The sequence below is a fragment of the Balaenoptera acutorostrata genome, chromosome 9, assembly GCF_949987535.1.
Source record: "Balaenoptera acutorostrata chromosome 9, mBalAcu1.1, whole genome shotgun sequence".
NCBI lineage: Eukaryota > Metazoa > Chordata > Mammalia > Artiodactyla > Balaenopteridae > Balaenoptera > Balaenoptera acutorostrata.
In genome coordinates, this window is record NC_080072.1 from 43,169,277 (window position 1) to 43,197,105 (window position 27,829).

A 27,829-nucleotide genomic window follows, 5' to 3' on the forward strand; every position below is an offset into this window, starting at 1 on the left:
AGCCTGAGGCCAGGAAAGGTAAAATAACAGCAGTGGTTTGAACCCAGGCTACCCATGCTTAACCGTTGTACAACTTCTTCCTCTGCCCGACAGAGCGTACTGACAGTGTTTCTAAAGCAGGGATGCCATTATTTAAATTTGACATTTTAGTACAGATCTTTTGCTCACAGATTTCAAAGGATTTAAATTGAAAAATTGTCTTCATGCTCACTAGCATTCAGCTGCTATTTATAGTTTGTTACAGTATCTCACTCTTTTTCAAAAGGGACTATTTTAATTCATTCTCCCTGCTTTGGGCAATATGAAAAACAAAATGAATTGTCTGTTATGAAAATTAATAGCACCAAAGAGTGCAGTGTCTTGTCTTCCGTGATTCTGTGTTGTAATTAGAGATTAAACATTTATGTTTAGTCTTATTTGGACAATACTGTCAATTTCTTTAGGATATAAATATTTAATTCGGGGGGGGGGGAAGGACTGCACAGTCCTAGTACAGTTTAATATTTAACTCCTTTAAACTGAAACATGGGCTGTTAGGTCACAGAAATAATTTGACATTGCGAATTTTTATCTTGCCGTTTTAGCCGTGGACTTGACCTGGACTAAGTTTCTGGAGAATTGTTGTCATGTGAGAATGTGTAATGTATCCTTACTTCCTGGAAGAAGTACACAGACCTTGACTATGCCTAAAACACGTTTAATACACAAAGTTCAAATTAAAAACAGCACAGAATTGTTTAACTTTTTCAATTCTGGGTCTGAAGAAGCCCAGGCTTTATTCTTATTTGCTACAACAGATTTCCTTCAAATAATGCATTGGCAAGGTGACAGGTGAGTGACCCCATGTCTGGTTGGGGAATATATCTCTGAACTTATTTTCATCTTAAAATGTGGATGTAAATTTGAGTCCAAGTGGTTTGGCATTGATTAAAAAAAATATACACAATTATAGTTGTTCTTTATATGGCAATTTTTAACTGGGTGTCTTATGATCTATTTACTATCTCAGGTATCTCAAGTCCAAACTAATTTCATTTTTGTAGTAAAAAGTCTTTATTTCCAAAATGATTGGTTAGCCAGAGAAACTATAAACCACCTAACACAAGACTTTGGTAAGAAAGAGATTTGATGTTTCTTAAAAATTCCCCCTTGCAAACAAAAAAGAATTAACACTTATGTAACAAGAAACATGTTACCCATTCTCAGCCATTAACCAGTTGCCTGCTTTCAAGTCTCCAAAATTTGGATTAAAAATGGGACCAAATAAGAACATGAGATACTAGGGTGGCTTGTCCTTAGAGTTACTTAGGAATTGCCATTATATGGAACTTTGATGATATTTTCATGGGTTGAGAGGAAGGATGCGTCTGGGTAGCTAAGAGTAATGTTGCAAAAGCGAGCAGATTCTGTATCAGAATCTTTTTTTTTGTCCAAGTAGAAATTAAACTTCTTCTTATTTCTTTAAATTTTGTGGTGCGTTGTGGGAGAAAGCGGTTCACTTAAGGATTAAAAAAATAATGTTGAAAACAACTCAAACCTCCAGAAAGCTCAGGAATGGTAATAGTGGTTCCTCCAGCATGAGGGTGCAAAAGGCATATCTTTTGCTGACTCTGATTGAAATGGAAACAATTGTTAAAAAGACCCAACCTTCTGAACACTGAATTAGTTTAAAACTAAAACACAAAAGACAGACCCAATGAGTTTTTTATTGAACAGTCGTCTCTCTTGTGTTAAAGAAAATAGTACAGATTCAAGGCTATAGCATATATATATGTTGTGTTTGGAATATCCTGATGTGTTTAATGCAGATTCTTAAAGTAGTGTATTCAAAGCAACGTATGCATCTCATCCATGGTACATATTTGGATTAAGCACGATAAAGAAGGCCTGCAACAGAAATGAAACAGTAATTTTAACAAAGAATGAGTAACAACTGCTGATGGACTCAACTCGGTAAAATGACCTTTTACACTAATCCTTGATAGTCAGTCAGTCTCCCTGAATTTGGTGTGCTTATGAGTGCTCGGAAGGGGATGGGAAACCATGATCTTGCCTATGGTTGTGTCAGAGGACCAGACCCCTGGTGTGGAGGGCTGACGTAGGTTTGACTTCCCACCAGATCTTACGGCCAAGCTTGATTCTGCAACATTCCTTTCTCCCTAGATTTGTCGTCTGTTTTTCTTGGCCTCTGAAACACTTTTTCTATGTGTAAAATTTTAGGACTTAAGAAACCCTTTCAAGTACAGAGAGAGATAGTATTTATTTCTGTTGAAGGAATGGCTTGGTGGGCTGCGGACAGATTTAACAAAATGTTTGCATAACTGAAAAAATGTTTTCTTGTTAGAAACTGGTTTGAGAACTTAAAAGTCTGTGTCGGAAGATTTTAAAAACTCAGGTTTGGGACTGCTCTAGGGGCTAGTTTTGCTGCCTTGGCCTTGGTTCTAGTAAGGATCTAACATCAGAAGGTTCATAAGGCTGGCTTCCTAAGAGAATTGTGTCCAAAAAAACCCCCAAAAAGAAGGGAAAAATGATTTCTAGACTTAGTACCTTTTACCTCAGTTGTAAGAACTGGTTACCTTATGTTCAAATAAAGCAGCCATCATTTCTTTCCTCTGGGGCATCAAGAACCAATATTAGGGGTTGAGATACATACGAATTTCTCAGTGAAAGAAGAAAAGCCACCCACCATCCATCAGTGCTTCTCTTCGTGTCTGCCAGCTGTTTTCCCCAAGAACTGTTGATGACTGAGGAGACTCAACAACGGGCCCTAAAGTTCCACTAAATGAGAAGAGACGAGCAAACAATAGTTTCCTGCAAGAGGGAGCAGGCCAGGTGAGAATGAGGGGACTCTGCACTCCACCTGACGGGGACTGTCTCCCCCACGCTGCGCCCCGGCACCAGGCACAGAGTCATCTGCAGACAGACAGTTGCCTCTCCACGTGCAGGAGGCCGGGGTCTCTTTCCTGCCACCCAGGTGGGTGCTCCAGAGGGACACGTTTCCATTCAGTACAGGTGGCTGACACTACTCGTGCTGGATGAGGGCTGGCTGAGGATGAGGGAGCACCCCCTCAGTCTGTGCCCACCAGGAAGTGTACAGAAGGATGTCCCTGGCATCCACAAGACTACTGGGCAGACCACACTCCAGAAATGAAAACTAGTGTACACGATTTAAATTGCCTTAAACAAACAAGCAAACAAACAATCCAGCCATTGGTGACTCTGGGGGGTGTCTAGAGTGCAGCCCTGGGAAACGTGTACCCTTGTTAACACGGGTGGACATGGCATGCTCTGATCTCCTTCTTGTCTTTGCAGCTGGTAAACTGGGAGCTTTTGAACCTTTTCTTTACAGTCATGTAGCGTTCCTGGATCCCGCCTCCACACAGTTTGGTGCATTCTGACCAGGCTGTCCATGGGCGCATCCTGCAGCCTGAAAGCATGAGAAGACCTGGTTAGGCCAGCAGACACGAGGGAAAGAACAAGGAAGCTGAACTCTAGTAAACAGCTGTCAAACTTAGTTAGTTGTCTGGGCTTTTCTGCTCTTGTATGTAACGATTTGTTGAATTAAATAATGGCTAGAGTCCTTATTAGGGACTGTTAGCTTATATGTGACAGACTGCAAAAATTGGCCATAAATACTTTGCAGCTCTTCCCCATCAAGGCGCAGAGTCTGCTTCTCCACCTCTTGAATCTGGGCTTGGCTCTATGACTTGCTTTTGGCCAATGGTACATGAGCAAGCATGGCTTGAAAAAAGTTGTCGGGAACCTTTCCACCACTATGTAAGCAAGCCTGGCTATCTGCTGGAGAGACCACGTGGAGAGAGGCTCCAGAAACACAGGTGAGGCCAATCTAGACCTTCCAGCCCCAGCTGAGCCACCACCTGGCAGTAGCGACTTGAGAGCCTAAGCTAGATGCCAGAAGAATCAGCCAGCTGAGTCAGGCCAAGTCGCTGCCCTACAGAATCATGTTAATTTCATTTGTTTTGGGGTGACTTGTTAGTGCTGCAGCCACTCAAGGAGCAGTTAACCACTCACTCTTACGCTTTGCTCCCCCAAGTACTTAGCCTCTCCAGTACTAAGTTAACTCGGGTATAATTGATTATTTTTCCCATGTAAATAGACATGACTTTCTCAAAGAAAACTTCCCTGACCCCAATATTAGGTTAGATCTTTTAAAAAAAAAGTGCTTCCATAGCACTCTATACATTACTCCATTGAATGTAGATGCAATTAATTACATTTATGATTATCCAGTCAATACTACGCTGAGTTTTATGTCATAGTGCCTGCCTGGCACATAGTTGGGCATAATGTTTGTTGACTGGCCAACTGACCACCATGTGCAATAGACAACATTTTGATATGGGAACAGCTCCCTAGTGGAAAGATGATAGTGAACTTCAGGTAGCTCTGCATATCTGCACTTCTCTAGTCCTAGATGGAGGTGTAACGTCTTAAGGAAGAGAAGAGAAAAGAAAAAGGGGTAATTTGAGCTGTACCTTTAAAAATAGAAACTCATTAACCTTCACTTATATGCGGCACCTTCCTTACCCACTCCAGGGAATCCAAAGACCATCAATTGGCCTGGACCCAAGACTGACCGTGGATCTTCCCAACTACCATTTCATCATTTTGCTGATGATATTGCACTCTTGGCTTGGATCAGCTTATTCAGCAGTGAAGCTCTAGGTGGGATTTGTGTTTTTTGTTTGTTTTTTTTTAAGTCCTGGAACTCCTTCAGTTATGCAGGAGGAGTGGGACACATAATCTCTCTCCTGGGCTACAGAGAAAACTTAACCAGCCTCTGTGCCTCTGTTTTTGCCACCGCCAAACCACTCAGCACAGGCCTGTTAAAGTCATGCTGTTGCTTAAAACCTTCACCTACAGAATCAAGTCATCAGCAGGCCTTTCATGGTCTGGTCCCTACCCTACCTCTCCAGCTTGGTTTCCTGCCTCCCCTCTGCCATACTCTGTGTTCCTTCTGCCTTCCACTTACTACTTGAACATATCTTGCTCTTTGGTATCTCAGTGCCATTGTAATGACTACTCCTGCTGCCTGGGATGCCCTTGTTTTACTGGCAAACTCCTACAAGTTCTTCCAGACCACTCTGCTTTGACATCTCCCTGAACGCCAGCCTCACACTTGGCAGTACCTGGAAACTGGTCCCCATCGGACTCCTCCCTCAGCTGCTCACTCCTCCGGCTCTCTCGGGCCTCCCTCCAGCGCAGCTTCTGGATGGATGGATTTCGGAGGCATTTCCGGATGCGGCACTTTTTCCGCTGCACGGTCTCCGGGCAGGATGCACCTCCAAACTGAGGCTCCATTTGGATCATGCGGGTTCGAATCATGTGGCCTTTCCCACATGACTTGTTACATTCCGACCATTGGGACCACTCGGTGAGCTCACAGTCAATGGCTGGCAAGACACAGATGGGCGTGAGTGTATCTCATGTCTGAAACAAGATATGGTCACTTATACTCTCCTTTGAACATCTCAGCACAAGCCTATGGGAAATGCACAGCAGGTGCTGTTACCCCATTTTACAGAAGAAGAAACTGAGGCTCCAAGAGACAGACTGACTTTATCCAGCCCACACGGTTGGTAAGCAGTAGATGCAGGATTGGTGCCCAGATCAATATCCATATGCTATGCCCTCTTTATGATCTGAGAAGGCTTTTGGGGGGGACCTTGAAGATTATGCCTTGCTCTCTAAGCTTCTAGAGTATTGTCCAAGTAGCCTCAAGTGGCACAGACTAGCTTCCCACAGCCAAGGACCCTGATTTTCTGAGGGAAGGCACAGTTCACTGGTGCCATTTTCCAGAGCTGCCCCCGTGGACTAATACTAAGGACACTGTGACTTTTGCAGTAAGACCCAGGCAGTGTCTCTTGTTCTCAGTATCATCCTGGGTCTTATATATGGCACTCTGCAAAAAACACAGGAGTCAGAAATAGGAAATTCAGTAGAGAAGAGGGGCAGTAGCAAGTGGTGTCATGGTTTATCATGGTAAGAGATCCAGCAAAGTCTTCTCATTAAGCCAGCATCTCACAAATGTGGACGAAAGATAACCCATTAGAGTGATTCTCAGGATGCTTCCTAGGAGGGCAAATGATTTCCACCAAACTCCGCTTCCCTTGCAAAGTGAGGGCCCGGCTGGATGGATCTAGGAAAAACTCATTTTGTTCATGGTCTTAGGCCTTTTCTCCCTGTGGGAGCTCAGGCAGCTTTCCCATCTGCAGCGTGGGGATAATGTTATTTTTCTCATTAGGTTGTGAGAATTAAGTGAAGTAATGCTCTCAGCCCAGTTTCTGGCCCACAGTAAGTGTTCCATAAATGTTCTTTTCCTTCTCCCTTCATTCACTGGACCCTGTGGGTATAGAGTTTTGTTTAAGTCAGTAACAGTGTCTCAGAACATCCTGGAGCCCCAGCTCTGGTGAGCTGTGTTGAACACGGGGTAGATCTTAGTAAAAGCCCCAGGCTTTGTTTAATTTGATGGTCTGGGTCATCTCCACACGTGACTTTGGCTAAAACAGCTCAGGAGCTGTAATTTGTAACACTGGTGGAGGTCTGCACTTCCCGAGTCCAGTGCTCGGCACTTGGTACCAATTATGTGGTTTAATTCTCAGAGCAACCTAGGAAGTTTTTCTCACTATTTCACAGATGAGGGACAGGGATGCTAAGTCATGTGCTGCAGTTTATGCAGCCAGTAAGGGACAGAGCTGGGATCTGTCCCCGGGCAGGCAGCCTGCGTAAGGGGAGGAAGGACGGAAGGCTGCAAGTGCATTTCAGAGAAAGCCAGAAAGCAGATCTTAGCAAGTGTGTCTGACTTTCCACCACCTGAAAGGGAAGCTCTCATGGAAGACTAGCCAGAAAAATGGGCTCTCTCCTTGGAAATTAGTCCCCTGATAATAAACTCACCCTCATCTCCTCTCAAATCTCTGTGAGATTTGAGAGGATGTGAGGGTGGGCATGGAGCTTTTGAGCTTGTTGACTTGCTGGCCTGTCTTCTTATCAAGGCTGCAAAGGTACAGGAGTCACTGGTTTAAAGTCTGCCCTTTGGTCATGGGTAAATAAACTGGTCACAGGGAGGAGGAATAGAATTAAAAAGCTTGGAAAACCCCATGGGTCAGACAAGCCTCTAACTTGGGCGGGGGGTGGAGAACTATGAAATAAGTTTTATCGAGCCTGTGCTGTTTTCCATCTAAGTCTCCTGTTTAGGCTTCACAGCCATTTACAATTTGGGTGTTTGTTTTGTAGATGGTTAGTGGGATCCCCTTTTACTACTGAGAAGATTGAGAGTTTAAATAACTTTGCTGGGCCCTGGATCTCTGTGTTAGTAAACAGTCATAACTGTACGACCTAGCCCAGGGCTGGTTAGCAGGAGGAGAGGAGAGGAGAGGTGGCTTCCAGGAGCTCCAGGACTTACGGCATTCGGGCAGCATGCACTTTTCCACTTGCTCCAGCTCCTCATTACAGTCCCCGAGTTCGGCCAGAGACTTGAGCATCCGCTGGCGGGTGCGCATGCCCTTCCCACAGGTCACGCTGCAGTCGCTCCACTCGGACCACGGGGACAGCAAGCAGGGGATGGTGTCTAGACCAAAAGAGCCAGGTTTGCCGCTGAGAACAGGCTCCCTTTGCTTTCTTTGATCTGGTGCCCCGTACCCTTTGTCCCCCACTCAGGCCCCTTGACTAAAGTGAAATTGGCCAATGGGTTCAGATCACCGAAGTGACCCCCCTGGAACCAGGAGTGGCTCCACAGGCCACTACCTGCTGCTCTTGTCACTCTGCTGCATCTCCTCTGATCCAGCTGGTGCTCATGGTGTGGCTCAGTAATACGAATACACAAGTCCCCACCTGAAGCACCCGTGAGGGTCTGAGTAGGATCTTACTAGAGACAGAAACATCCCACGTGCCCCGAGAACCGTGCACTAAAAGATAAGGCTCAATGATGCGTTTTTGGACACTTCGGTGCTGAAATCGCTAGAATGTGTATGTACTTGGGTGCGTGTGTACATCTGTGTGTGTAGTGATGTGTGGGCCTGTGTGCATCTGTGCGTAGAGCAGGGGTTGTAATGCTTTATGGGGCCACAGGCAAGTCCAACATAGAACAAGAATGAGGGGGTCTGTGATGACTTGAGGAATGCACAACCTGCCTACATGTACTCTCCCCCCCTCCAAAAAAAAGATACTATGGGGCCCTATAAAACACAGCTACAGGTGAATTCTAGCCAGAGGCCACCAGTTTGCCACCCCAGCATTGCTCAGAATGCCTCTCAAAGGAGGCCACTCTCTCTAGGTCTGGATGATGTCCTCACACCTATAGCTCTCATCTTGCACCTAGAAGTGCCCTGCAAGGATTGGCGGTGGGGGGTCCATATTTCCTCTTGCACCTGCCCAGCCTTGACGGTGGTAATAGTAAGGGCTGCTGTGGTCCTCTGTCCCCTCTCCCACGCCCACTCACGGCACTCGGGCATCATGCACTTCTCTGCCTGAGACGTCTCAGCCTTGCACATGGAGCCGTCCGCCGGGCTCATCTTGACCATGCGGTGCCGCTTCTTCATGCCCATCCCGCAGGTGGCGCTGCACTCGTCCCACTCGCCCCACTCGGTCATCAGGCAGCTGCTGGGAGCTGGGGAGTCCTGCGGTGTTTAGCGTCGCCTTGGCAGCCTCAGGAGCCCCGCGCCCGCCCCTCCCGCCCGGCACCCCACTCACAGCACTCCTCGTTGACCGTGCACTTCTCCGTCTCCTCAGTGGGCAGCGTGCACACGGAGCCGTCCTCCGGGAACTGCTTCACGTACCTCTCCCGGGACCGCATGCCAGTGCCGCAGGAGATGCTGCAGGGCGACCAGGTGATCCACTCGGACATGGTGCAGGTGGAGCCGTCTGCAACATAGGAGCAGATACTGCAGACCGGGCGCCACGATGCCGGGATCCGCACGACCAACCGAACTCCCCAAAGGCGGGCATCAAGAAGGCCAGCTGGCATTCAGGGGCAGTTAGGCAACTGAGGATGGAAGTCGACATAAAAGGCACACATCTTTAAACTAGGAATTGTTCTTTAAAGGAAATGCCTTTTTCCAGGTGCACGGAGCACTCGGGATTACTCGTCTCATGACAACACATTTGAAAGATGCTTGGATGGATAGGAGAGTGTATGTATGTGTGTTTGCCTGTTTAGTTCTAGAGAAGAAGAGGGAAATGAAGTCATCCATCCACCCATCCATTTACTCATGTCAGTAAATCTTTACTGACTGCTTAGTGGTATGTACTGAGGTTAAAAAGATGTGTAAGATATGGATTTTGTTCTACTCCAGAACAAAAGATGGGCACATAAACTGCAATAATTCTATGTATTGAAAATATGACAACAGACATAAGCCCAGGAGACTGGAATGGGGATGGTCCTTGGAGTTCTGGGTGAGATTTCACAGAAGAGGGCACATCTGAGTGCACTTTTGTTGGGTAGAGAATATCTGTATTTAAGGTGAAGGGAACAGCTCTTGAACAACCTGTACAGAGTGTATTGTGTGCGGCACTGGGAGATGAGGCTAGAAAGAAGGACTGAAGTCAGAGTGTGAAGCCTCCTGCACGTGTCCGCAGGCTGTCATGTGCACGTGGGTGATGCCTACACATTGTTATTGAACCTATGGACAGGGTTGCCAGACAGTGCTTGCTGGCGGTGCAGCAATAAAGATGGCTGGAACCCACATTAGACCCAGGGAAATTCTGACACGTCCTACAGTGTGGATGAACCTGAGGACATTATGCTGAGTGAAATAAGCCAGTCACAAAAAGACAAATACTGTATGATTCCACTTACATGAGATACCTAGAATGGTGGTTGCCAGGGGTTGGGGGAATGGAAAGTTAGTGGTTAATGGGTCTAGAGTTTGTTTTGTGAGATGAGGAGTTCTGGAGATAGAGGGTGGTGATGATTGCCTAACTGTGTGTGTGTGTGTGTGTGTGTGTGTGTGTGCGTACACACTTAATATCACTGAACTGTACAATTAAAAATAGTTAAGTTGGTAAATTTGATGCTGTGTACCACCAAAACTACACCACCAGGCATAGCCCAACATGTTTCAGAATTGTCATTACCACCTGGGAGCCACCTGAACTCCACCCCTGTAGAGGGGGTGGTTAAAGATCTCAGCTCCCACTGCAGGCCACAGACAGCCCACCCATCCGCCTCCCCTCCTCAACCCCAAGAATGAGAAAGAGCCTCCAGCGTTGCCAGTCCTGTCACAACTTCCTCCCTGCCTGTTCGTAGGAATGGCCTGTGCATGCAGGGTTCACTCCTCTCTGAAGTGCCTTATCATGGGCACAAACAGCAACAAACCACTGTGGAGTGCAGCCAGGAGAGGTATTTAAGACTGTGCCCCAGGAAGAGCCAGAGAGTGAATGACCTGCAGTGGCGGGTGAGCTTTCTTCAATTATCCTCAGCTTGGAAATGGTTTTTTTCCTGCCATAAACCAGCCCTGCCTATACATCCCTTCCTATTGCCTTGTTACACCTCTGAGACAGTTAAGATCAGAGCACAGAGTATAGATCTGTTCAGTCAGAGAGAGGAAGTGTACCCTGGGAAGTAGGCAGATGGCCTTTGCACAGCAATCAGAGTAGTGCCACGTTGAAGCTTGAGCCATCATGACGTGGGCGGTGCAAGCTTACAGTTCAAGCCTGACCTTTGACCAGTTACAAGGAGAGACAGAATTGCTGCAATCAGTCCAAAGGTCCTGACACAAGGAACTGAGTGCTCTGAGCCAGGCTGAGGGAGGACGTGCACGGGGGTCCATGAATGACACAATTAGGGCAATGATTTAGATTCAATCTCGGCCAACCTGTTCACCTGCTTCTTAAAAAGAGGTTGAAGTTAAGGCCCAGAAGCAGGCAGCTTGCTATCTGTAGTTTGTCATAAATAAGATGTGTGCTAGCTCTTTAGTAACTTGTGTCTATTTTCTTCCATGGCTGGGGGGTATAGGGGGTGGGGGAGTGGTCAGTTAATCTCAAGAATTCTTTTGATGTCATAAGACATGTCTGTGTTCACAGCCCTCAAGATACTGTTGGACATGGGAGTCTGCCCTTGGTGGTCCCCACTGACAAATACAGTCAGGGTCCTAGTGCCCCACTGGGGGGGTGCTGCCTGACTAGGTATAAGAGGCTGGCATGGCCAGCCAGGACCCTCCCTTCCTGAGCCTGGGTGTCTCGTCACCTTCATCGCTGCAGCCCGGGCCCGTGCAGGGCTGGAAGTCCTGGGTGTCGGGACAGGGGACACTGAGGTCCAGCTGTGCCTTCAGCATGCGCTGCCGCATCCTCTTGCCTTTGTCGCAGGTGGAAGAGCTGCAGGCGGACCACGGGGACCAGTTGGAGTAGATGCAGGTTTCGGGGGTGTCATCTGGGAAAAGTAGGTGACATGGTTTTCCTGGGAGCCTGTGGAAGCTGTGACTGACCCTCTCTCCCCAGAAGAGCTCACGCGGGGACAAGAAAATCCCCGCTGCCTACCCAGCCTCCGGGAGCCTGGGTACTCCGGGGATGCAAGCAGCCATTCACTTCCCTTTCAAAATTATAGTTCGGGCATTCCACTAATAAAAATCTAAGTAACTTAATAATAAGGAAAGACTCTCTTACTGTCCCTTCCCCTCAACACATGAACACAGGCCCCTCACCTGGCAGACATCGTTTCCACACAGGTGCAGGCATATCACAGGCAATTTGGGGGAAACAGGTTTTTTTGTGTGGTGTTTCTCATCCTCCCGGTGACCCATACACAGTGTCGTGATGAGAATAAGGGTGGCCGGTGTTCGCTGAGCACTTATCATGTGCCAGCATCATTCTAAGAACCGTATTTGTCTTATCCCATTAGCTCCTTACCACAGCTCTCTACAAGGCGGGTTCTTCTATTATCCCCATTTTACAGTTGAGGAAACTGGTAGAAAGGTGGGCCTCTTGCCCAGGGCCACAGGAGGAGAGCCCAGCTTGTCTGGCTCCAGATCTTATGAGAGAACTTGAGCTGAAGCCAGGGCTCTGCCACTGTCTCCTGACTGTAGGGTCTGGGCTCACTTTCCTTGCTGGGGAGGTGGATGGACCCACTCCTGCCTCACAGGCTAGTGTGAGAATCAAAGCAGAGAGTCATCCGAGTACTGTGAAGCCTATGCAGATGCTATTTGCCTGATACTGTTGAATATATATTCCAGTGTCATAACTTCACCAATTCCCTTATACTTTGTGCCTAGCCTTGGTCTTGCTGTGAATTATATTTCAAGCAGAAATCCTCAAAGAAGGGATTACCAAATCAAAGGATATAATATATTTGTGGCTTTTAAAACATGTCAGCAAATTGCTTTCCCAAAAGATAGTTTATGTTTAGTTCCCAATTTATGTTGCCACCTGCAACAAAGGAAGACGACTTACCTTCATCTTTCTCTTCTGGAGCCAGGTCTGCTACAATATCGTCAACATTGTCAGGTACAATATTGCACTGTTCCCCCTGCAAAAGGAATTTTACTTGGAGGGCTCACATTAAAGAACGGAATGTGTGTGGGAAAGATGAAAGAGGATATAAAATCGAATGCCCACCCTGTATACAAATCCTAGGCCATAGAGGAGTTCTGGGCCCACTTTTACAACCTGACCGGAAAAAGACATGGCAGTAAAGCCACAACTTCCCACTTCCTGACCCATGGCAGACATTAGCAATTGATTATGGCATTCATGATGAAGCCTAGTTACCTGGAGCAAATCATTTGGTTGAGTGTCAAACTGTACCACCATGTTCATTTTGCTCATTTATATCTTATGAATAATTTGCATTCTGGAAACTCTGGGAGGCCCAGGAATTCCACATCCTGAATATGCCAGGGACCCCATGATTCAAGAGCTGAAAAGGGTCCGGTCTCCTGATGGGAAGGGTCTGTGCCAGGGTGAGCTCTAACCCAGTACCTTCCGAGCGATTCTCTCAATGACAACTCTGGCTACTTGAGTGATGGACCCGCCCTCTGGATCGTAAAAAGGACTCTGAGGATGGTCCAGGCTGGTCAGGGGTCGGATTTTCTCCTGGGGAATTGTGGGCTTGTTGGGTGACTGTAGTGGAGAAAACACAGATACAGAGAGGGAAATAAAACTGGTTAAAAACCACAAAAATTTGATACATGATCAGAACAAAAACCTTGAAAGGAATTTAACAAGTATAGCTGCTATTTATATTTACAGAATTTTGTTCATGCCATGTGTTGTGCATGAACATTTGTAGATCTATACTTTCAAATTCTCCCATGTACACAGTAGGATTATGCCCAGATGAAGATGCCGAGTTTTAGAGAGCCATTTCCAGCTAGGAAATTGCTGAACCAGGTTGGTCTGAATCCAGAGTTCTTCCCACTAGACCAGGAGTTGGCAAACTTGTCTGCAGAGGGTCAGATGGTAAATATTTTAGGCTTTGTGGGCCAACTGTGTCTGTTGCAACGACTTAACTCAGTTGTAGTGAGAAAGCAGCCCCAGACAACATGCGGTCGAATGCGTGAGGCTGGGTTAGAAAACTCCAGGTTGCCCCCAAACCATAGTTTACCAACGTCTGTTCTAGATTGTTCTACCACTGGTTTTCTGATGATTCCAGATTTCGATGCAGTTGGTGTGCCGACCATATCTGAAAAATACTGATATTCACAGGAGAATCCAAACTCCTTAGCATGGCCGTCCAGAAACCTTCGGAATCTGGCCCAGCTTAACACACGTAAACTTCCTGCTGTTCCCCACTCTCTCTCTTTTTGCCTCCATGCCTTTTGCCTGCTGTTCCTTTGCTTATCTCTGAACTGCTCTTCAGCAGAGTCCCTTCCTGTGCTCTCCTGACCAGCTGCATGGACACTTCCCGGAGCCCGAGTCACACAGCATGTGAGTATGTGATGATGGGACCATGCTGGGCTCCCCTACCGGACTGTGAGTTCATCTGGTACAGAGACTGGGCCAGACTCACCTCCATGGCCAGGGCATCCAGAACAGGGCCAGACAAGGAGCAGGCGCTCGGGAAGGTTTGTCACTCACCACTCCAGGCACACACGTACCTCATAGGTCACCCCACTGTCGGTGCCAGCGTCCCAGGGAATCAGGTCCTGCACCACTTTCTGGACCCAGCCGCACTCTTTGGTGCACAGATCCTCTGCGGACAGGCCCACGTTCCAGTCGGGACTGGGGCCCATCATGGTCAGGAAGGACATTAAGTGGCGTGTCCTGTCCACTGAAAATTCAGCCGAGGGTGCTGCTCTCCTGGAAACCAAATACAGAGACCTTTACCTTCGGGGCCTTGGGGGTGCATGCTCTCAGGGACATTTGGCCAGACGATGGCTAAAGGATGAGAGGGAGAGAAAGAAGGGGGATTCTCCCACTGGTCTCTACCTTTGGCTACTACTGGTTTCTCTCTCCAAGCCCATCCATTGGCCACACGTGGAGAGAACCATATGCTACCACGCTATCCATTTTTAATGTGTCTTCCGCACGTACTGTTATTTTGTGTTTTCTTATTTATTTGTTTAGCTGTTTATTGACTATCATTTCTCACTGGAGTGTAAGCTCTGGGAAAGCAGGGATTCTGTTTGCCTTCTTCATGGCTTTATTTCCAGTGCCTGGCACATTGTAGATGCTAAAGCCAATGTTTTTGAATAAGCGAGTGAACAAATACTACGGGCTACGTGTGCGCCCAGCCGTATTGGAAGTGAGGTGAATTTGACACATAAAAACTGCTCAATGATGCCCCAAGCCTTTCCTTATACATTTTCATAGATGCCTCAGAGCAGACCTGGGGTTAGGATTATTGACTCCAATTTATGGATGAGGAAACTGAGGCTCAGAAGGGTTATGTTATGTAACTTGTCTAGAGTCACAAAGTGAAGTGGCAGAACGGAGACCACAACCCAAGTCGATCTTAATTCAAGGTCCAAGTTCTTTTCGTCATCAGTTTCTAAGTCCCCACCGCCCCCAGCCCCACTTCACTCTCTAGAGCAACATTGTGCCATCAGAGGGATCATCTCCCCAGCCTGCTGCCTCCAGTGCCCCCAGAGGCTGCTCAGAGCAAGGCCCTGCCCTGGCACCAGAGCTCACCCATCGCCTCACAGCTGGTTCCTTGGCCGTTTCCTCCAGTGGGCGAGCAGGGACCCAGCTGTAGAGCCAGAGACCTTTGGCTGACAGCCCCCAAGCTGTGAGAGGCAGTTCTTCAACCTGTGTGTCCTCGTGTTGCTAAGACAAGGTCCTAGGAGTGGCCAGAGCCCACCGAGAGGCGTGGTGGGAGAGCTACAGTCACTCAGCCACACTTGGTGGCACACCTGCATTTTATTTTCCCTTCATGATACTCCTGCGAGGGTTAGAATTATCATCTCATTTTGTAAAGAAGAAAGGAAAGCATATAGAAGTTAATAAACTTTGAGACGCAGCTGGTGAGGCTGAGGCATGAAGACAGCTCTGCCTGACTCTCCACCCGGGCTGCTGATCATGGGGAATCCTTAGCTGGGGACCAACTCGTCTGTTCGGTCCGGCTGGCAGCTGTTTGGGAGTCTCTGTGCCCGTCTGTTGGGACCAGCTGCTTCTGGCTGCCCTCACCTGTCCCCAGAAAGCGATGACTCCAGGCTTGCTTGGGCCCTGTGGAACTGGGCCCCTTGGGCAGGCCAGATGGGATCAGGCAACAAGCAGAGAAGGCGGGAAGCCTGGGTGTGCATCATCCCATACCACCTCTTAGAGCTGTGTATCCTTGGACAAATGACTAAACCTTTCTGTGCCTCAGTATCCAAATCTACAGAATGGGGATCCCCATAACTTCTACCCCAAAGGGTTATTGTTAGCGTTTAATGACAGAACTCACATCCAGTACTTAGCTCAGTGTCTGGCACCTGAACAATTATTACTACAGTAAGCCCCCTACATATGAACCTTTAAGTTGCGCACTTTCAAAGATGCGAACGTGCGTTCCATCAACATCAGGTGTGACTGAAATTGCAGCTTGCCCTCCGTCTCCTATTGCTGACGATCCTTCAGCTCTACCATCTCCCACCTCCTCTCCCTCCTCCAGTCAGTAACTCTTCTTGTCTGTTCACTCGATGCCAGCCCCTGGATGCCAGCTGTTGTACTGTACTACTGTACTTTTCAAGGTACTATACTATAAGATTAAAAATGTTTTATTTTTTTGTTTGTTCTTTACATATTATTTGTGTGAAAACTATTCTAAACCTATTACAGTACAGTACTATATAGCCGATTGTGTTAGTTGGGTACCTAGGCTAACTTTGTTGGACTTATGAACAAATTGGACTTAAGAACGCAGGAACGGAACTCGTTCGTATGTAGGGGACTTACTGTATTACTGTTACTGAGTGAAGCAGCACTGAAGGGTCATATGGAGATCAGAAAAGAGAGGCAAGGGGAGGGAGGCCTTCCTGAATGCACTTCTCACTTCAGCCTGATGCCAGTGTAGGTTCTGGAACCTGAGTGGAGGAAGAGCCTAGCCTGAACCTGGCTTTGGCATCAGGACGCACGTGCACTTGCATCTGCTGGGAAGGCTCTCCTTCAGTGGCCTCCAAAGTATGGTCCTTGGACCAGAAACATCGGTGTCCTCTGGGAACTTGTTGGAAATGCAAATTATTGGGCCTCACCCAAGATTTACTTAGAGACTCTGGGGGTAGGACCCAGCATTTTGTTTTAATAATCCCTCCAGGTGATTCTAATGTGCCTCAAATTTGAGAATCACTGGTCTACTCATCTTCCAAGCCTCAGGTCATGAGTCACCTCATCCAGGAGCCTTTCTGATCCCCTGCACTGAGACCAGTGCCTTTGGTCTGTATTTCCACACTGTGTAGGTCTCTGAGCTGTACCCTTTGATTGTAATCTCTTCCTCACTGTTTGGTCTCCCCCACTAGACTAGGAGCCCTTTGAGGGCACAAACCTGTTTCACAGCCATATCCCAATACCAGGTTTCCAGTGGGCCAGCTGAACAAGTAGATGTATGATGACTTGAGCGCCACTACTTACTAGATCTTGGGCAAGTAACTCACTCATCCTCTTCCAGTCTCAATTTCTTCATCTGACGTCGTTACCCACCTGCCGTGTTGCTGTGAGGCTCAGATGATATGCTAGGAGGCCTTTATAAACTGCTAAAGTCCCACACTTACATAGTCTGCTATTTAGTTAGTTAGGTACAAATTGGGGGATTTCATTTCCTTTTCCCATGCATGCATTTTCTGGCATGTAGGTCATTGCTTTTAGCAGCTTCTTTAAAGACCTGGCTTCTACAACAATTGCAGTCTGGGGAGCTGCGGCATTGCTCACCTAGGGATTAACAGGACACTGTCTGGGGTCTGCCTTCCAGTAAGTGCCTGGCAGAGAGCACGGGCATGTGGGCAGAGCGGGACTGCTTGGCCCTGGACCCCTCGGGAGTCCAGCAGTGCCTTGGAGGAAGGCTTCTCTTCCGTTGCCATAGAGACCAACCACTACACCTGTTACCTTCCCATCTCCCTGAGCATGTGGTTGTGGGTCAGGTAGTCTTTCATATCCTGTACCCCCCATGGATGAAGCTATTCATCATGACAACCTAAGAGGACAAAACCAGCTCTATTTGGGAATCCACAGCTGGAGAAACCAAACCAACCCCCACCCAACACACCACCCTGCTACTCTGGCCAGCTGAAGGATGTAACCATCTGAGAACCTCCTGTGTTTTACAAGGCTTATACACATCATTCTCTGCTAATGCATTTTGGCCAAATCTGTAACCTGAGTGAGGTATCCCCCAGACCCTGGTAAGTGTTTCAAGGGGTAGAAAATTTGGAGCAACCGATCCCTGCACAAAACGCCTGACCTTAGGTTGGGTGACATGGTAAATTTGACTGTAAAATCCTGGGAACGATTTTATAACACGTTCAGTTACGTCCTGCTCTTTTCTTGTACCCTTGACTGGAAAATTCATCCTCAGGCCCCCCAGCTTGAGGGGAGGAAATGTTTCCTGCCCTCACCTCAAATTGCTTAGGACCCCTGGTGTACCTTCCCAGAGCATGTTGAACTCACTCTTTCCTTGGAGTTCCTTGTTCAATTTCCATCTTCCCTGTTAGGTTCCGAAAGAATAGGGACCATTTTTGTCTTGTTTACAGCTATATCCCGGTGCCTGGCTTAGAACTTGGCATGCGGTAGATTCTCCTCAAATATTTGTTGAAATAAATGAGTTAATCTAGGAAATGAATATGGAGCTCTTAACACTTCCTTTGGCCTTCAGATCTAATTTTAAAATTACCTCAAAGTATTTATTACTTCTATAATAAAAATGCTATTTAAAACAATGAAATGGATAAGAATATATGTGAGTTTTCTTTAGGAAATGCTAGATATGACTGGAATTCTTTAATTTGTCCAAACCATAATAAAAATTCTTATTCATGCTTTCTTATATGCCATGTCTTCCCATAAAGTATTTTATTAATTTGATCTCATTTTTCTATCTGGGATTTAAATTTTTATCACTTTTCTGGCAAAGAGAATTGATCTGGCCATACCATATAACAATATACTGTAAAGCATGATAATTAAAATGGTGTAATATCCAGGATAAGATAGAAATATAGATCAGTGGCACAGGCTGAAGATTCCAGAAACTTTAGATAAGGACTCATACAAAATTGAGGGGGAGAGGAAAGATCATGCAACAAGTGGGGCTGGGCTAACTTAATTGCAGTTTAAAAAAATATGGTATTCACATCGAATATCACACACACACACCCAAACAGCAAAAAGTCAGAGTTAAGTAAAAAACAACCAGATCATAGGAAAAAAAAGTCAAGTTTTTTGATCTGTTAGAGAAACGTTCATTTTCTCAGCTTTGAAACAATAAAAGCAATCACAAAAGTAACTAATTGAATTATATACCAACTAAAAACATCTGCATAATGGAAACAACAGTGTTGAATTAGAAAGGAAAAATGACATGTTAGCAAAAATGTCTCCCTCTAGTTTGACTGACAAATGTTAATATCTATAGTATGTACAGAGCTAGTCCAAATCTAAAAAAAAAAAAACACCACCACAATCCCAATAGGTAAAGGAAAGTTATGAACAGACAATTCATACCAGAAAAATGAAAACCAAATGAAGACACAGAGATATCTTGTGCCTTTTTACATTCAGAGAGGCAGCATGATGTGGGAGAGAACAAAGGGGACTGGAATAGACCGCTGGCTTTGAGCCCTGGTTCCGTCACTTATTAGCTATGTGACAGCAGCTTTGACCTCATCTCCCTTTACAATTACTAATCTGCAAAATGGGAGCATCCTCAGACCCACCCCAGGGTTTTTTTGTGAGGACATTGCTTATCATCGTGACTGGCACCATAAAAGGACTTGGTAAATGTTGATTTCCTTCTCACTCTGCTTTTCCAAACAAAGCTTTCAAAAACACGACGAAAGAAAAGAGGCAATAAAGGATTTTTATGGTCCTTCTAGAGACTTACTATACCATTCTAAGTTACAGATCCATATCAGTGAGACTCAGGTCACTCATGCTGAGTTCTGTCCCTCTTGTTCGTTTCAAATAATCCTCAATAAAGAGCTTTCAAAGTTGCAGAAACTCAATCTCGACACTAGGTGGTGCTAGAGCCATTCACTAGGCTGAAGTCAGTGTGGCTGGAGGAAGGTTTCAGTGAGGTCTCTTGCCTTGGACAACTCTGTTTATAACTTGGAGGCATCTAGGGCTCCGAGTCCATCCGGCCTGTTAGACCTCTGCGTTCTCTAGTCCAAGGCCAGTCTTCCTTTACAATCCTGGGGACATCAACGGACCTGGGCAGGTTCTACAGGAGACCGGGAGCACCCTGAAACTTCCAGCCCTGATTTGACAGAAGGATGCCTCTGGCCCCCCGGGAACCATGGCTGGGATGATTAAGGGGGCACAGACCCTCCAGAGGCATGATTTCTGGAAAGGGTGACCATGTCTCTATTTCACCTGCCTCTCATCTGTCTCACAAACAGATCTGTCTAAACAAATGTTAATTAATCAGAATGGCCGAGAATAATTAAGGAGACTGCAGTCCTTTAGAGGATTCATCATAAGGAAGGGAATAAAATTTATTTTTAAAAGTTCCAGTAATTCCTAACAGTCAGACGTAACTGGAGGAACCGGGTGGTGGAAATTCAGCACTGATTTGCAGGAAACCTGGGCATTTTCCATTCAGGCGCCGGAAGAACTTGTGCAGGATACGGCTTTTGCTCAGAATTTGTCTTTCCTGTGTCTACCTGCACTCTGGGCTTTTGGAGCCACAGCTTGATTTATTGAGCTAAACAAGTCAGCAGCTAATTTGTTCATTCACGGCTGTCCTTTGAGAAGTGGTCCTGGGGATAAAGATGAAGATCATTGAAAACCAAGTCAGTTTCTCTGGGCAAGACCTCACAAAGTAGGTCACCCTGGCTTTCCACTGGCCTGAGGGAGGCTGGAATCCCATTAACCTCAATAGAGCAGGCTCACAAGGAGGGGCAGGGCTGTTTCTGCAAAACAAAACTTGGCTGCGTGTAGGCTTCCTAATTTGACTTCCTAATGAGATTTGGAAGAGGAAAGGGGAGACTGGGGTATGGGAAAACCAAAGGAAAATTCCTTTCCCTTAACAAGCTGGTAGCACTGAGTGGAGAGGCTTCGGGAATTTGGGAAATCTGAGTGTTTGCCATGGATTAATTCTGTTCCACTGGGGTCTCAAGATATCTGAGGGATGGGTGAAGGGTGGGAAGGTGTCCCCAGATATTTTTTTTCAAATCTTCAGAAATTAAAAAAAAAAAAGCTCCATTGATTTTTTCATCCTCTTGGAGCTACTGCCCAGTCTCTCTTCTTTCACATCAAACTTCACCAAAGAGTTGTCTGTACTCACTGACTCCATAACCTCACTTTCTGTTCACATTTCACCCTGCTCCAGGCTGTTTACCCTCCCCCCATAACTCAGCAGAAAGGATTCCCAGTAAGGTCACTGATGATCTTGATGTTGATAAATCCAGCTGGCATTGTGCAACTCTGGTCTTCCTTGATCTCTCAGCTGCCCTGGACACAGCTCTCCTTCTTGAATGCTTTCTTCCCTTGGCTTCCCTGTTACCAAGCTTCCTTCCCCAGTCTCCTTGCTACTCCTTTTTTGCTCCCTTTGCAGGCAAGTCCTCCTCAGCATGAAATGTTGGAGCTCCTCGGGACTCAGTCCCAAGCCCTTGACTCTCATTTCTCGAGCTGTCTCTCAACCATGTCCTTGGTGTTGATTGTCTCCCATTCCTTGGTGACTCTCAATTTTATATCTCAGTTTAGAATTCTCCCCCTGATTTTCAAAGCTTTATTGTTAACCGTGTTCTTAACACCTCCAATGTCTGAGCGGGGTCCTCCGCAGTGTTAAAGCCATGGGGGACACAGAGACCAAGCCTGCGTTCCCCGAGGAGGTAGGGGCACTTGGTACTGCACGCATGAGCAGGGCACCTCACCTGCCCAGCCACCGGAGAGGCAGTGCTGACTTCTACGGCTTAACTGGCCTGCGGCGGCCAGGAGGCGGGTGGCTCCACGTACAAGGCCAGGCCGGGGGCGGGACAGGGCCCTGTTGCTACTTACACGTTGAGAGGCTGCCAGGCTGGCCACTGAGCTTTGGCTTTGATGACAGTGAGGACCTCATCGCTCTGTAAAAAAAGGACCACAGGTATTTAGTGAGGAGAGCTGGGCTCAGGGAGCAAGAGGGCTCTGACACAGTGACGTTGTCCTCCCCCATGCCCTCACCTGCTGCTGAGACTCTACCTGCCCCCGGGTGAGGAGCCCTGGCGTCTCGGCAATCCCAGGAGGTGGGGCTGCGTCCAGGGCGCCTGGTGTGTGCTGGACACCGAGGGGCCCACTGAGCCACCCTTCAGGGTTCCAGCGCAGAGACCCTTCTCCACAGGAGCCAGGCTCTAACTTGCCCTCCCCCTGGGACGGCCAGACCTCCACATCGTGTCCAGCCTGGAGGGCAGGTCATGCTGCTCTCTGTGTCCAGGCTTCCAGTGGGGCCTGCTCCAGCCACACCGCAACCACCATCTGACCCCAAGGGTTGTCACCCCCGAGGCCTCTCCTGCTGTCGAGACTCACATACTGGATCAGACTCCCTTGGACAAGGGAGGGCAAGATGAAGCCTGGGGCCCACACTCCTGGGCCACTCACGTAATCCTGCTCTAGTTTGCTTTGGACAGTGTGTAGGGCACCCTTAAAGCTTGGGGACCTAAAAGAATTTTTTGAGGAAGAATTTGATAATTAACATTTAGAAGGAAAGCCTTAAGTCATCATCGTGGGGAAAAATCAGAATTTTGTTAATCTTGCTTAACTTTACTTCGAGATTTGTTTGGGTTTTTATTTTCAATTACACATTGGGGCTGAGGGCTACCGTAGGCTTTTCAAGGCTTAAGCTTCCACAGGTCCAAATTCAGTTTTGGCTGGGGTTTCCCCAGAGTGGATTCAGCTGGTCCTGGAGCTCCCCTTCCCCGGGCCGGGGCCCAGCAGTGCTCAGACACCACTGTCCACGCTGCACAGAAAAGCCCAGGATGTCACCAGCAGGGGCAGCAAGAGCTTTGTTGCCGAATGAACAGGTTTCTGAGTTCCCGAAGGGCAGAGACTGGCTTGGCTGGCCCACAGCTCTGCCCCAGTCCTTGGAGTTGTTCCTGGCAATAGGTACCTAGCATGTATTTGGGATGAATCGGTGAACTTCTCCTTAGTTGGTGGGTACCTTGCCCAGAAAATCCCATGCAAGGAGGAGGTCAGAGGTGCCTCCAGGCTCAGGCCGCAAGATTAGAAAAAGCCTCTGGTCTGGAGCACCTCGTCTGCAACCAGGGAATGGGTTGCTGGAGTGGGGTGGGGAGCTTAGAGGGGACAGGAGCTTAGCCAGATCCTGCTCGGCTTGGGCACCTACTGATGGTCCTGGTGGGGCGAGGGTAGAAGTGAGGCCCACAGGGCACGCCGTCCCCCCAGAAGCTCGCAGCCTGCTCTGAGCTCAGGCTTCCTTGGGGGTTCCCCCTTTTGGTCAGAGGAAAGAATCTGTGGATGCACAGACACCCCCCCACTCACATGTCTGCAGGGAGAGTGTTTCCAAGTCCCAAAAGAGCGCTTTACATTTCTCATGGGAGATTTTTTTATTTGTTAAGACTGTATCCCTGACTCACTCCTAATACGCATCTGCTGAGTGACTGAGAGAAGCTGCCTGACATGAAATCACATGTAGACTCAACCTATCTCCCGAAGGCCAGTGCTGGTCTCCTGTGACCTGGGTTTCCTGTTCTTAGCTCATACGTTCCGTGTCCCACAGCGAGTTCTTCATCTGCCCCTAGAACACTGCTCTTCCTCAAGTGGACCCCGTCGGGCACATCCACCAGCTACCTGCATTCCTCCATCTCCTACCCCTCACAGCCGTCGGGCCCCAAGATCCACTGCATTCACAGCCTTACTATCTCGAGTCCTTCCACGGTCTCCTCACCAGTTGCCCCGGCTCTAGTATATTCTTGCTTTTCCCCAGTCCACCCTTGACATTGCTGCAAATCTGACCGTATCCATTGCCTGCCTAAACCCTGCATCAGCTCCCCACAACTTCCAGGGTGATTTCTTAATCCCTGAGTTTTGCCTACGTGGCCCGCATCAGCTAGCTTTTTTCTTTGATTTTTAATTTCAGAATAATACATGCTTTTTGTGGAAAAATTTAGCATCACAGAAGCACACAATGTAAATGTTGAGCATTCTACTTTAGCATGTACCCTGGCTTCGGCCACCTCCTTCTCCAGAATGTTACAGTTCAGTACATATCATTCCAGACCTTTCACTGTACTTAGGTACTATGTGTGTGTGTGCACGTACATTATATACAGCTTTTCCCACAAAAATTGCATCGTATTGAATATCTTATTCTGCACCACGATTTTTACATTTTCTCCTTACTATCATATCATGGGAAACTTTCCATGTCAGTACCTATGGCAATATAACTCCCCTTTTCTTGATTTTTAAAGTGTTAGAGATCTTCAAATTAGGGTAAGCCAGGTCAAGACTTAGAAAAAAAAGAAATCCAAGTATGAGATCCAAGTAATGAGGTACTGTCTGGAGACAGTCCTTTTGCCCTTGAAGAAATACTTTACTAAGAAATAAAATCAATGTGGGTGGAGTTAAGGGGGCCACCAAGTTAGCTGGCCCTGCAGATGCATCTTGTATTACAATTAAATCTTGGTTTTCAAGTCCCGACTAATGACATTGATTTTGCTTTTGCAGCATATAACTCAACAGAAATTGTTGGGGCCCTCCACTAGTGTTTATTTATGGTGCTGACATTCCATCTGTATTTTTTAGAGCCATGGAGGCTCCAAGGATGGTGGTTCCACGTCTGCAGGCACTAGAACAGCTTCTTCCTGTGAACTGTTTCATCTCATCGTTACGCACCATCTGCATGATCAACAGTTCCTTGTTGTGATCTTTTATGTTAGCCAATGAAATAAGAACACAGGAACATTCTGGAAAATATATTTAAAAAACTAAATATTTTTCTTGAAGCATCAAAATTCTCTAGTAGAACCAAAGCTCTATAGGATTGGAGAGGGTCTGGCTTGTTCATGGCCATATCCAAGTGCTGTGGATACTCAGTAAATTGGTGAAAAAGCAAAGCCACACCATTTTTTGATGTATGTGTAGAATTCCATAGCATGGATGTTCTCTTATTTAACCGGCATTATTGGTGGATATTTGTTTATATAAATGATGCTATAATGAACACTTGTGTACATATTTCTTTGTTTACAAGTTCCTGTGTCATAGACTTCCAGGAATGATCAAACGATGAAGCAAATTGACAACTTTGGTAGCGCCTACCAAATTGTCCTCCAAATGTCTGTACCAATTGATACTGCAGCAAGAATGTGTATGTGCCAATGTCTTTACAACTTTGGGCACACTGGATACTATCAATCTTTTTCATCTTTACTAATCCAGCAGGCAGGAAAGTAGCATGGTTGAGAGCATAAGCCCTAGAGTCATACCTGATTTCAAATCGTGACTGCACCGTGACTAGCTCTGTGTCCTTTGGCAAGTCTCTGACTTCCCTTAGCTTTCTCATCTCTGAAATAGGGTTAAAAAGTATATCTACCACATGGTGTTATTAGGGGGACAAAATGACATAATTCAAGTAACGTGCTAATAACCGTGCCTGTATTAGCATCAATACTAGCTACTACTCTTATTCTCATTCAGGCCAAGCTGGTATTAGAACTGATTTGTACTGCCTGAGTACAGAGAATGGAGCACACAGTAGCATCAACAAAGCCACAAGGCCTCAGGAGAATGTCCCCTTATTTAAAGGTTAATGTAGCTGGGTGAGCCTTGGATGGGGGCACTGGGGCTCCAGGTACTTTACATTCTGAAGACTGAAGAATTTAAATTCAGAGTAAGCAACCCAAACTTCAGACTTAAATGAAAAACTGTTTTAACAAGTCTCTAAAGCCCAGAAAGGATCTTTCAAGATCCTTAAAGCCCTTATCCATCTCCGATAGGACTGTTTTCAAAGTATTTCAGGGCACTCAGTTCACGCCTCGTTTGCATGACGTTAGCACTTTCCCAGAGATATGCCAATTAAAATAAAAAACCTCCAAGAAACTACAGGGTACTCATGTCCATCTTCACGGGGATGAGTTCTTCCATTTTGCTTTTGGTAAACATATTGTGAAGATGTTACAACTATACTCAGACTTCCTCAGGTACCAAATGAAAATTGCACGGCCTACTAAATCAGGCCATGGGCTGAGGTCAGATCCAGAGGAAGGAGGAGTCCTGTGGAGTGGAAACAAGTCTGGGACAGGTCAGGGGCAGAAATCACATGGATATCAGGAGATGTCACGTCTGAGCAGAACAGAGGGACAGAATGTGAGTCTGGGGGGCCGGGTGGGGGCTGGTGTCTGAACACCCTTACTCCACACTGACCCTCCCATGCCCCCCAGAGCCAGCTCCCAAGGCGGGAGAGCCCCGGCATCTCAGCTGTGCTCACGGCAACAGGCGAGTCTGTCCCCTCCTCCCTGCCTTGCTTCTCGCCTCTTCTCTGTTCCTGCACCTTCCTGGCTCCTGATCTTTCGCCTTTGTCTCCCAGGCCTGAACCACAACCTGTTTCTTCATCCGAAGGCCCCTTTTGCTCCCAGTGGCACTGAAGCTAAGCTTCCTCACCATAGCACATCCTGCCCCAGACCAGCAGTCTGGGAGTCAGCCCAGCCAACTTGCCTCCTGCCCCCCAAGGAGAGAAATGAGATGCAATCCATGATCACAGAGGGGAAGGAATCAAAACAAGTAGAAACAACAACAGCAACAATCTGCTGTTTTCATGTGCTAGGCACCTTGCTAATTACCTTATATATAATATCTTATTAAACCCTTACGACACGTTCAAAAGGTCGGTATATACTTTTTAATACCCAGCAATACATTTCTTTGGTGAAATTAGTTACACCATTAGTCAATGGCAGGTCTAGAGTTTAAACCTCAGTCTGGAGACCACATTTGTCAGCCTGTGAACCCAGGTGGAGGGGGCTGGGAGGGTAAGCCGTGGGGCAGGAGGGCGGGGTCTCTTGAAAGGTTGGGCCCCACCCCTCCCCAACCCGTGCTTCCGCTGTCCTTCAGGGCGTGTCCTAGCCTACCCTGAGTTCTGAATATTACAGCCATGCCGGGGGGATTATCATACAGTGTTCACGATACTGGTAATGGTAATGGCTGTCCTGAGAACTGGTTTTGATAAAGAGGGGGGAGCACAGGGTCCTTGAATTGGAGAGAAACTGCTGCTACTAAAGAGAAGGAAAGCCGATGACACTAAATGCAGGGGCAGTGATCCACGTGTGTGCACACAGAGACCCCCCCCCCACCCCACCGTGCATTTCCCCATTTATCAGCTTGCTTCTCAGGAAAACCTTGGGAATAGCTGCCATTTCATTTTGCAGATGAGGAAACTGAGGGTCAAAGAGGTCAAGTGACTTGTGAAGACTGCCCAGTAACCATGGTTCCAATACAGATGAGTCTGACCCCAAAGTTCACGCTCTTTCCGCTTTCCCTGACAATGCTTCTTCTCCATCTCCCTCTTGTCCCTCCCCTATTTTGCTTGTTTTTCAGCAAGACCATGGCTGCCCCTGGCTGACAGTTTTCTCCAAGGGGCCCTTGCTTTGAGGCACGGGGTCACCCGATTCCCTCTGGAAGGGCAGCACCTGTCATCCTGTGTAAAGACCCCAGTGAGCAGTGTTTGGTTCCATTATTTGCTCCTACCGTATCCCAGAATTCCCACTAACCATCCATAAAAAATATCAGTCCTGATGGCTTCCACCTCTGAAGGGGACTTTTTCATCCCTCGGTGAGTGTCCTGGTGATGAGCAGCAGGAAATGAGCCACTTTATGAGGCGATAATGGAGCTTTAAGCATCTTTAACATCAATTGCGCCCAGGATGCCTCCCCTCATTTCAACAGCTTCTCGGTTTATCGGGTCATAAATAAAAACAGCTCACATTTGGTGGTGCTCTACAGTTTGCCCGTGGTCTAATGTGGGCTGCACTCTAGCCCTCTGAGGCAGGCAGGCACATGGTCCTCCTTTCCCAGATGTAGTAACTGAGACTCACCTCTCTCCGCTGCCAATGGTCAGTGCCCAGCTCTTAGCTTCCGGACCATTTAATGCAGTTGGTCACTCCCTCTGCCTTGAAACACTTTCCGCCTGGCTCTGGCACTTGCTGCCTCTTAATTTTCTCCTCACCTCATTCCTCTTCAGTCTCCCTTGCTGACCCTCTTCATCTTCCTCCAAACATTGAAGTGCCCCTGTATTCAAGACCTTGGTGCTCCTCTCTTT

At 47.1% G+C, this 27,829-nt stretch overlaps 1 protein-coding gene and 1 long non-coding RNA gene across 3 annotated transcripts in view; one reads left to right on the forward strand and one right to left on the reverse strand.

The window, feature by feature from the left end:
* Positions 1-1,686: 1,686 nt before the first annotated feature.
* Positions 1,687-27,829, reverse strand: part of SPON1 (spondin 1) — a 282,849-nt gene continuing 256,706 nt past the window's right edge. The window contains exons 7-17 of one of the 2 annotated variants that reach the window (XR_450390.3): positions 21,580-21,644; positions 14,052-14,253; positions 12,934-13,074; positions 12,406-12,481; positions 11,207-11,389; positions 8,710-8,880; positions 8,459-8,626; positions 7,424-7,588; positions 5,151-5,414; positions 2,687-3,427; positions 1,687-1,887 (exon numbers count right to left, since the gene is read on the reverse strand). Coding sequence is in view for 1 of the 2 variants with exons in the window: in XM_007174892.3 (XP_007174954.1) it covers positions 3,264-3,427; positions 5,151-5,414; positions 7,424-7,588; positions 8,459-8,626; positions 8,710-8,880; positions 11,207-11,389; positions 12,406-12,481; positions 12,934-13,074; positions 14,052-14,253; positions 21,580-21,644 (1,599 nt within the window). In the remaining variant the exon portion in view is untranslated. Of the gene's footprint in view, positions 3,428-5,150; positions 5,415-7,423; positions 7,589-8,458; positions 8,627-8,709; positions 8,881-11,206; positions 11,390-12,405; positions 12,482-12,933; positions 13,075-14,051; positions 14,254-21,579; positions 21,645-27,829 lie in introns of both variants that reach the window. The other variant, XM_007174892.3, reaches the window with a different exon arrangement.
* LOC114236815 (uncharacterized) lies at positions 3,427-8,883 on the forward strand. The gene is made up of 4 exons (XR_009009371.1): positions 3,427-3,836; positions 4,558-4,686; positions 5,027-5,600; positions 8,749-8,883. It is a non-coding gene; the product is annotated as an uncharacterized LOC114236815 (long non-coding RNA).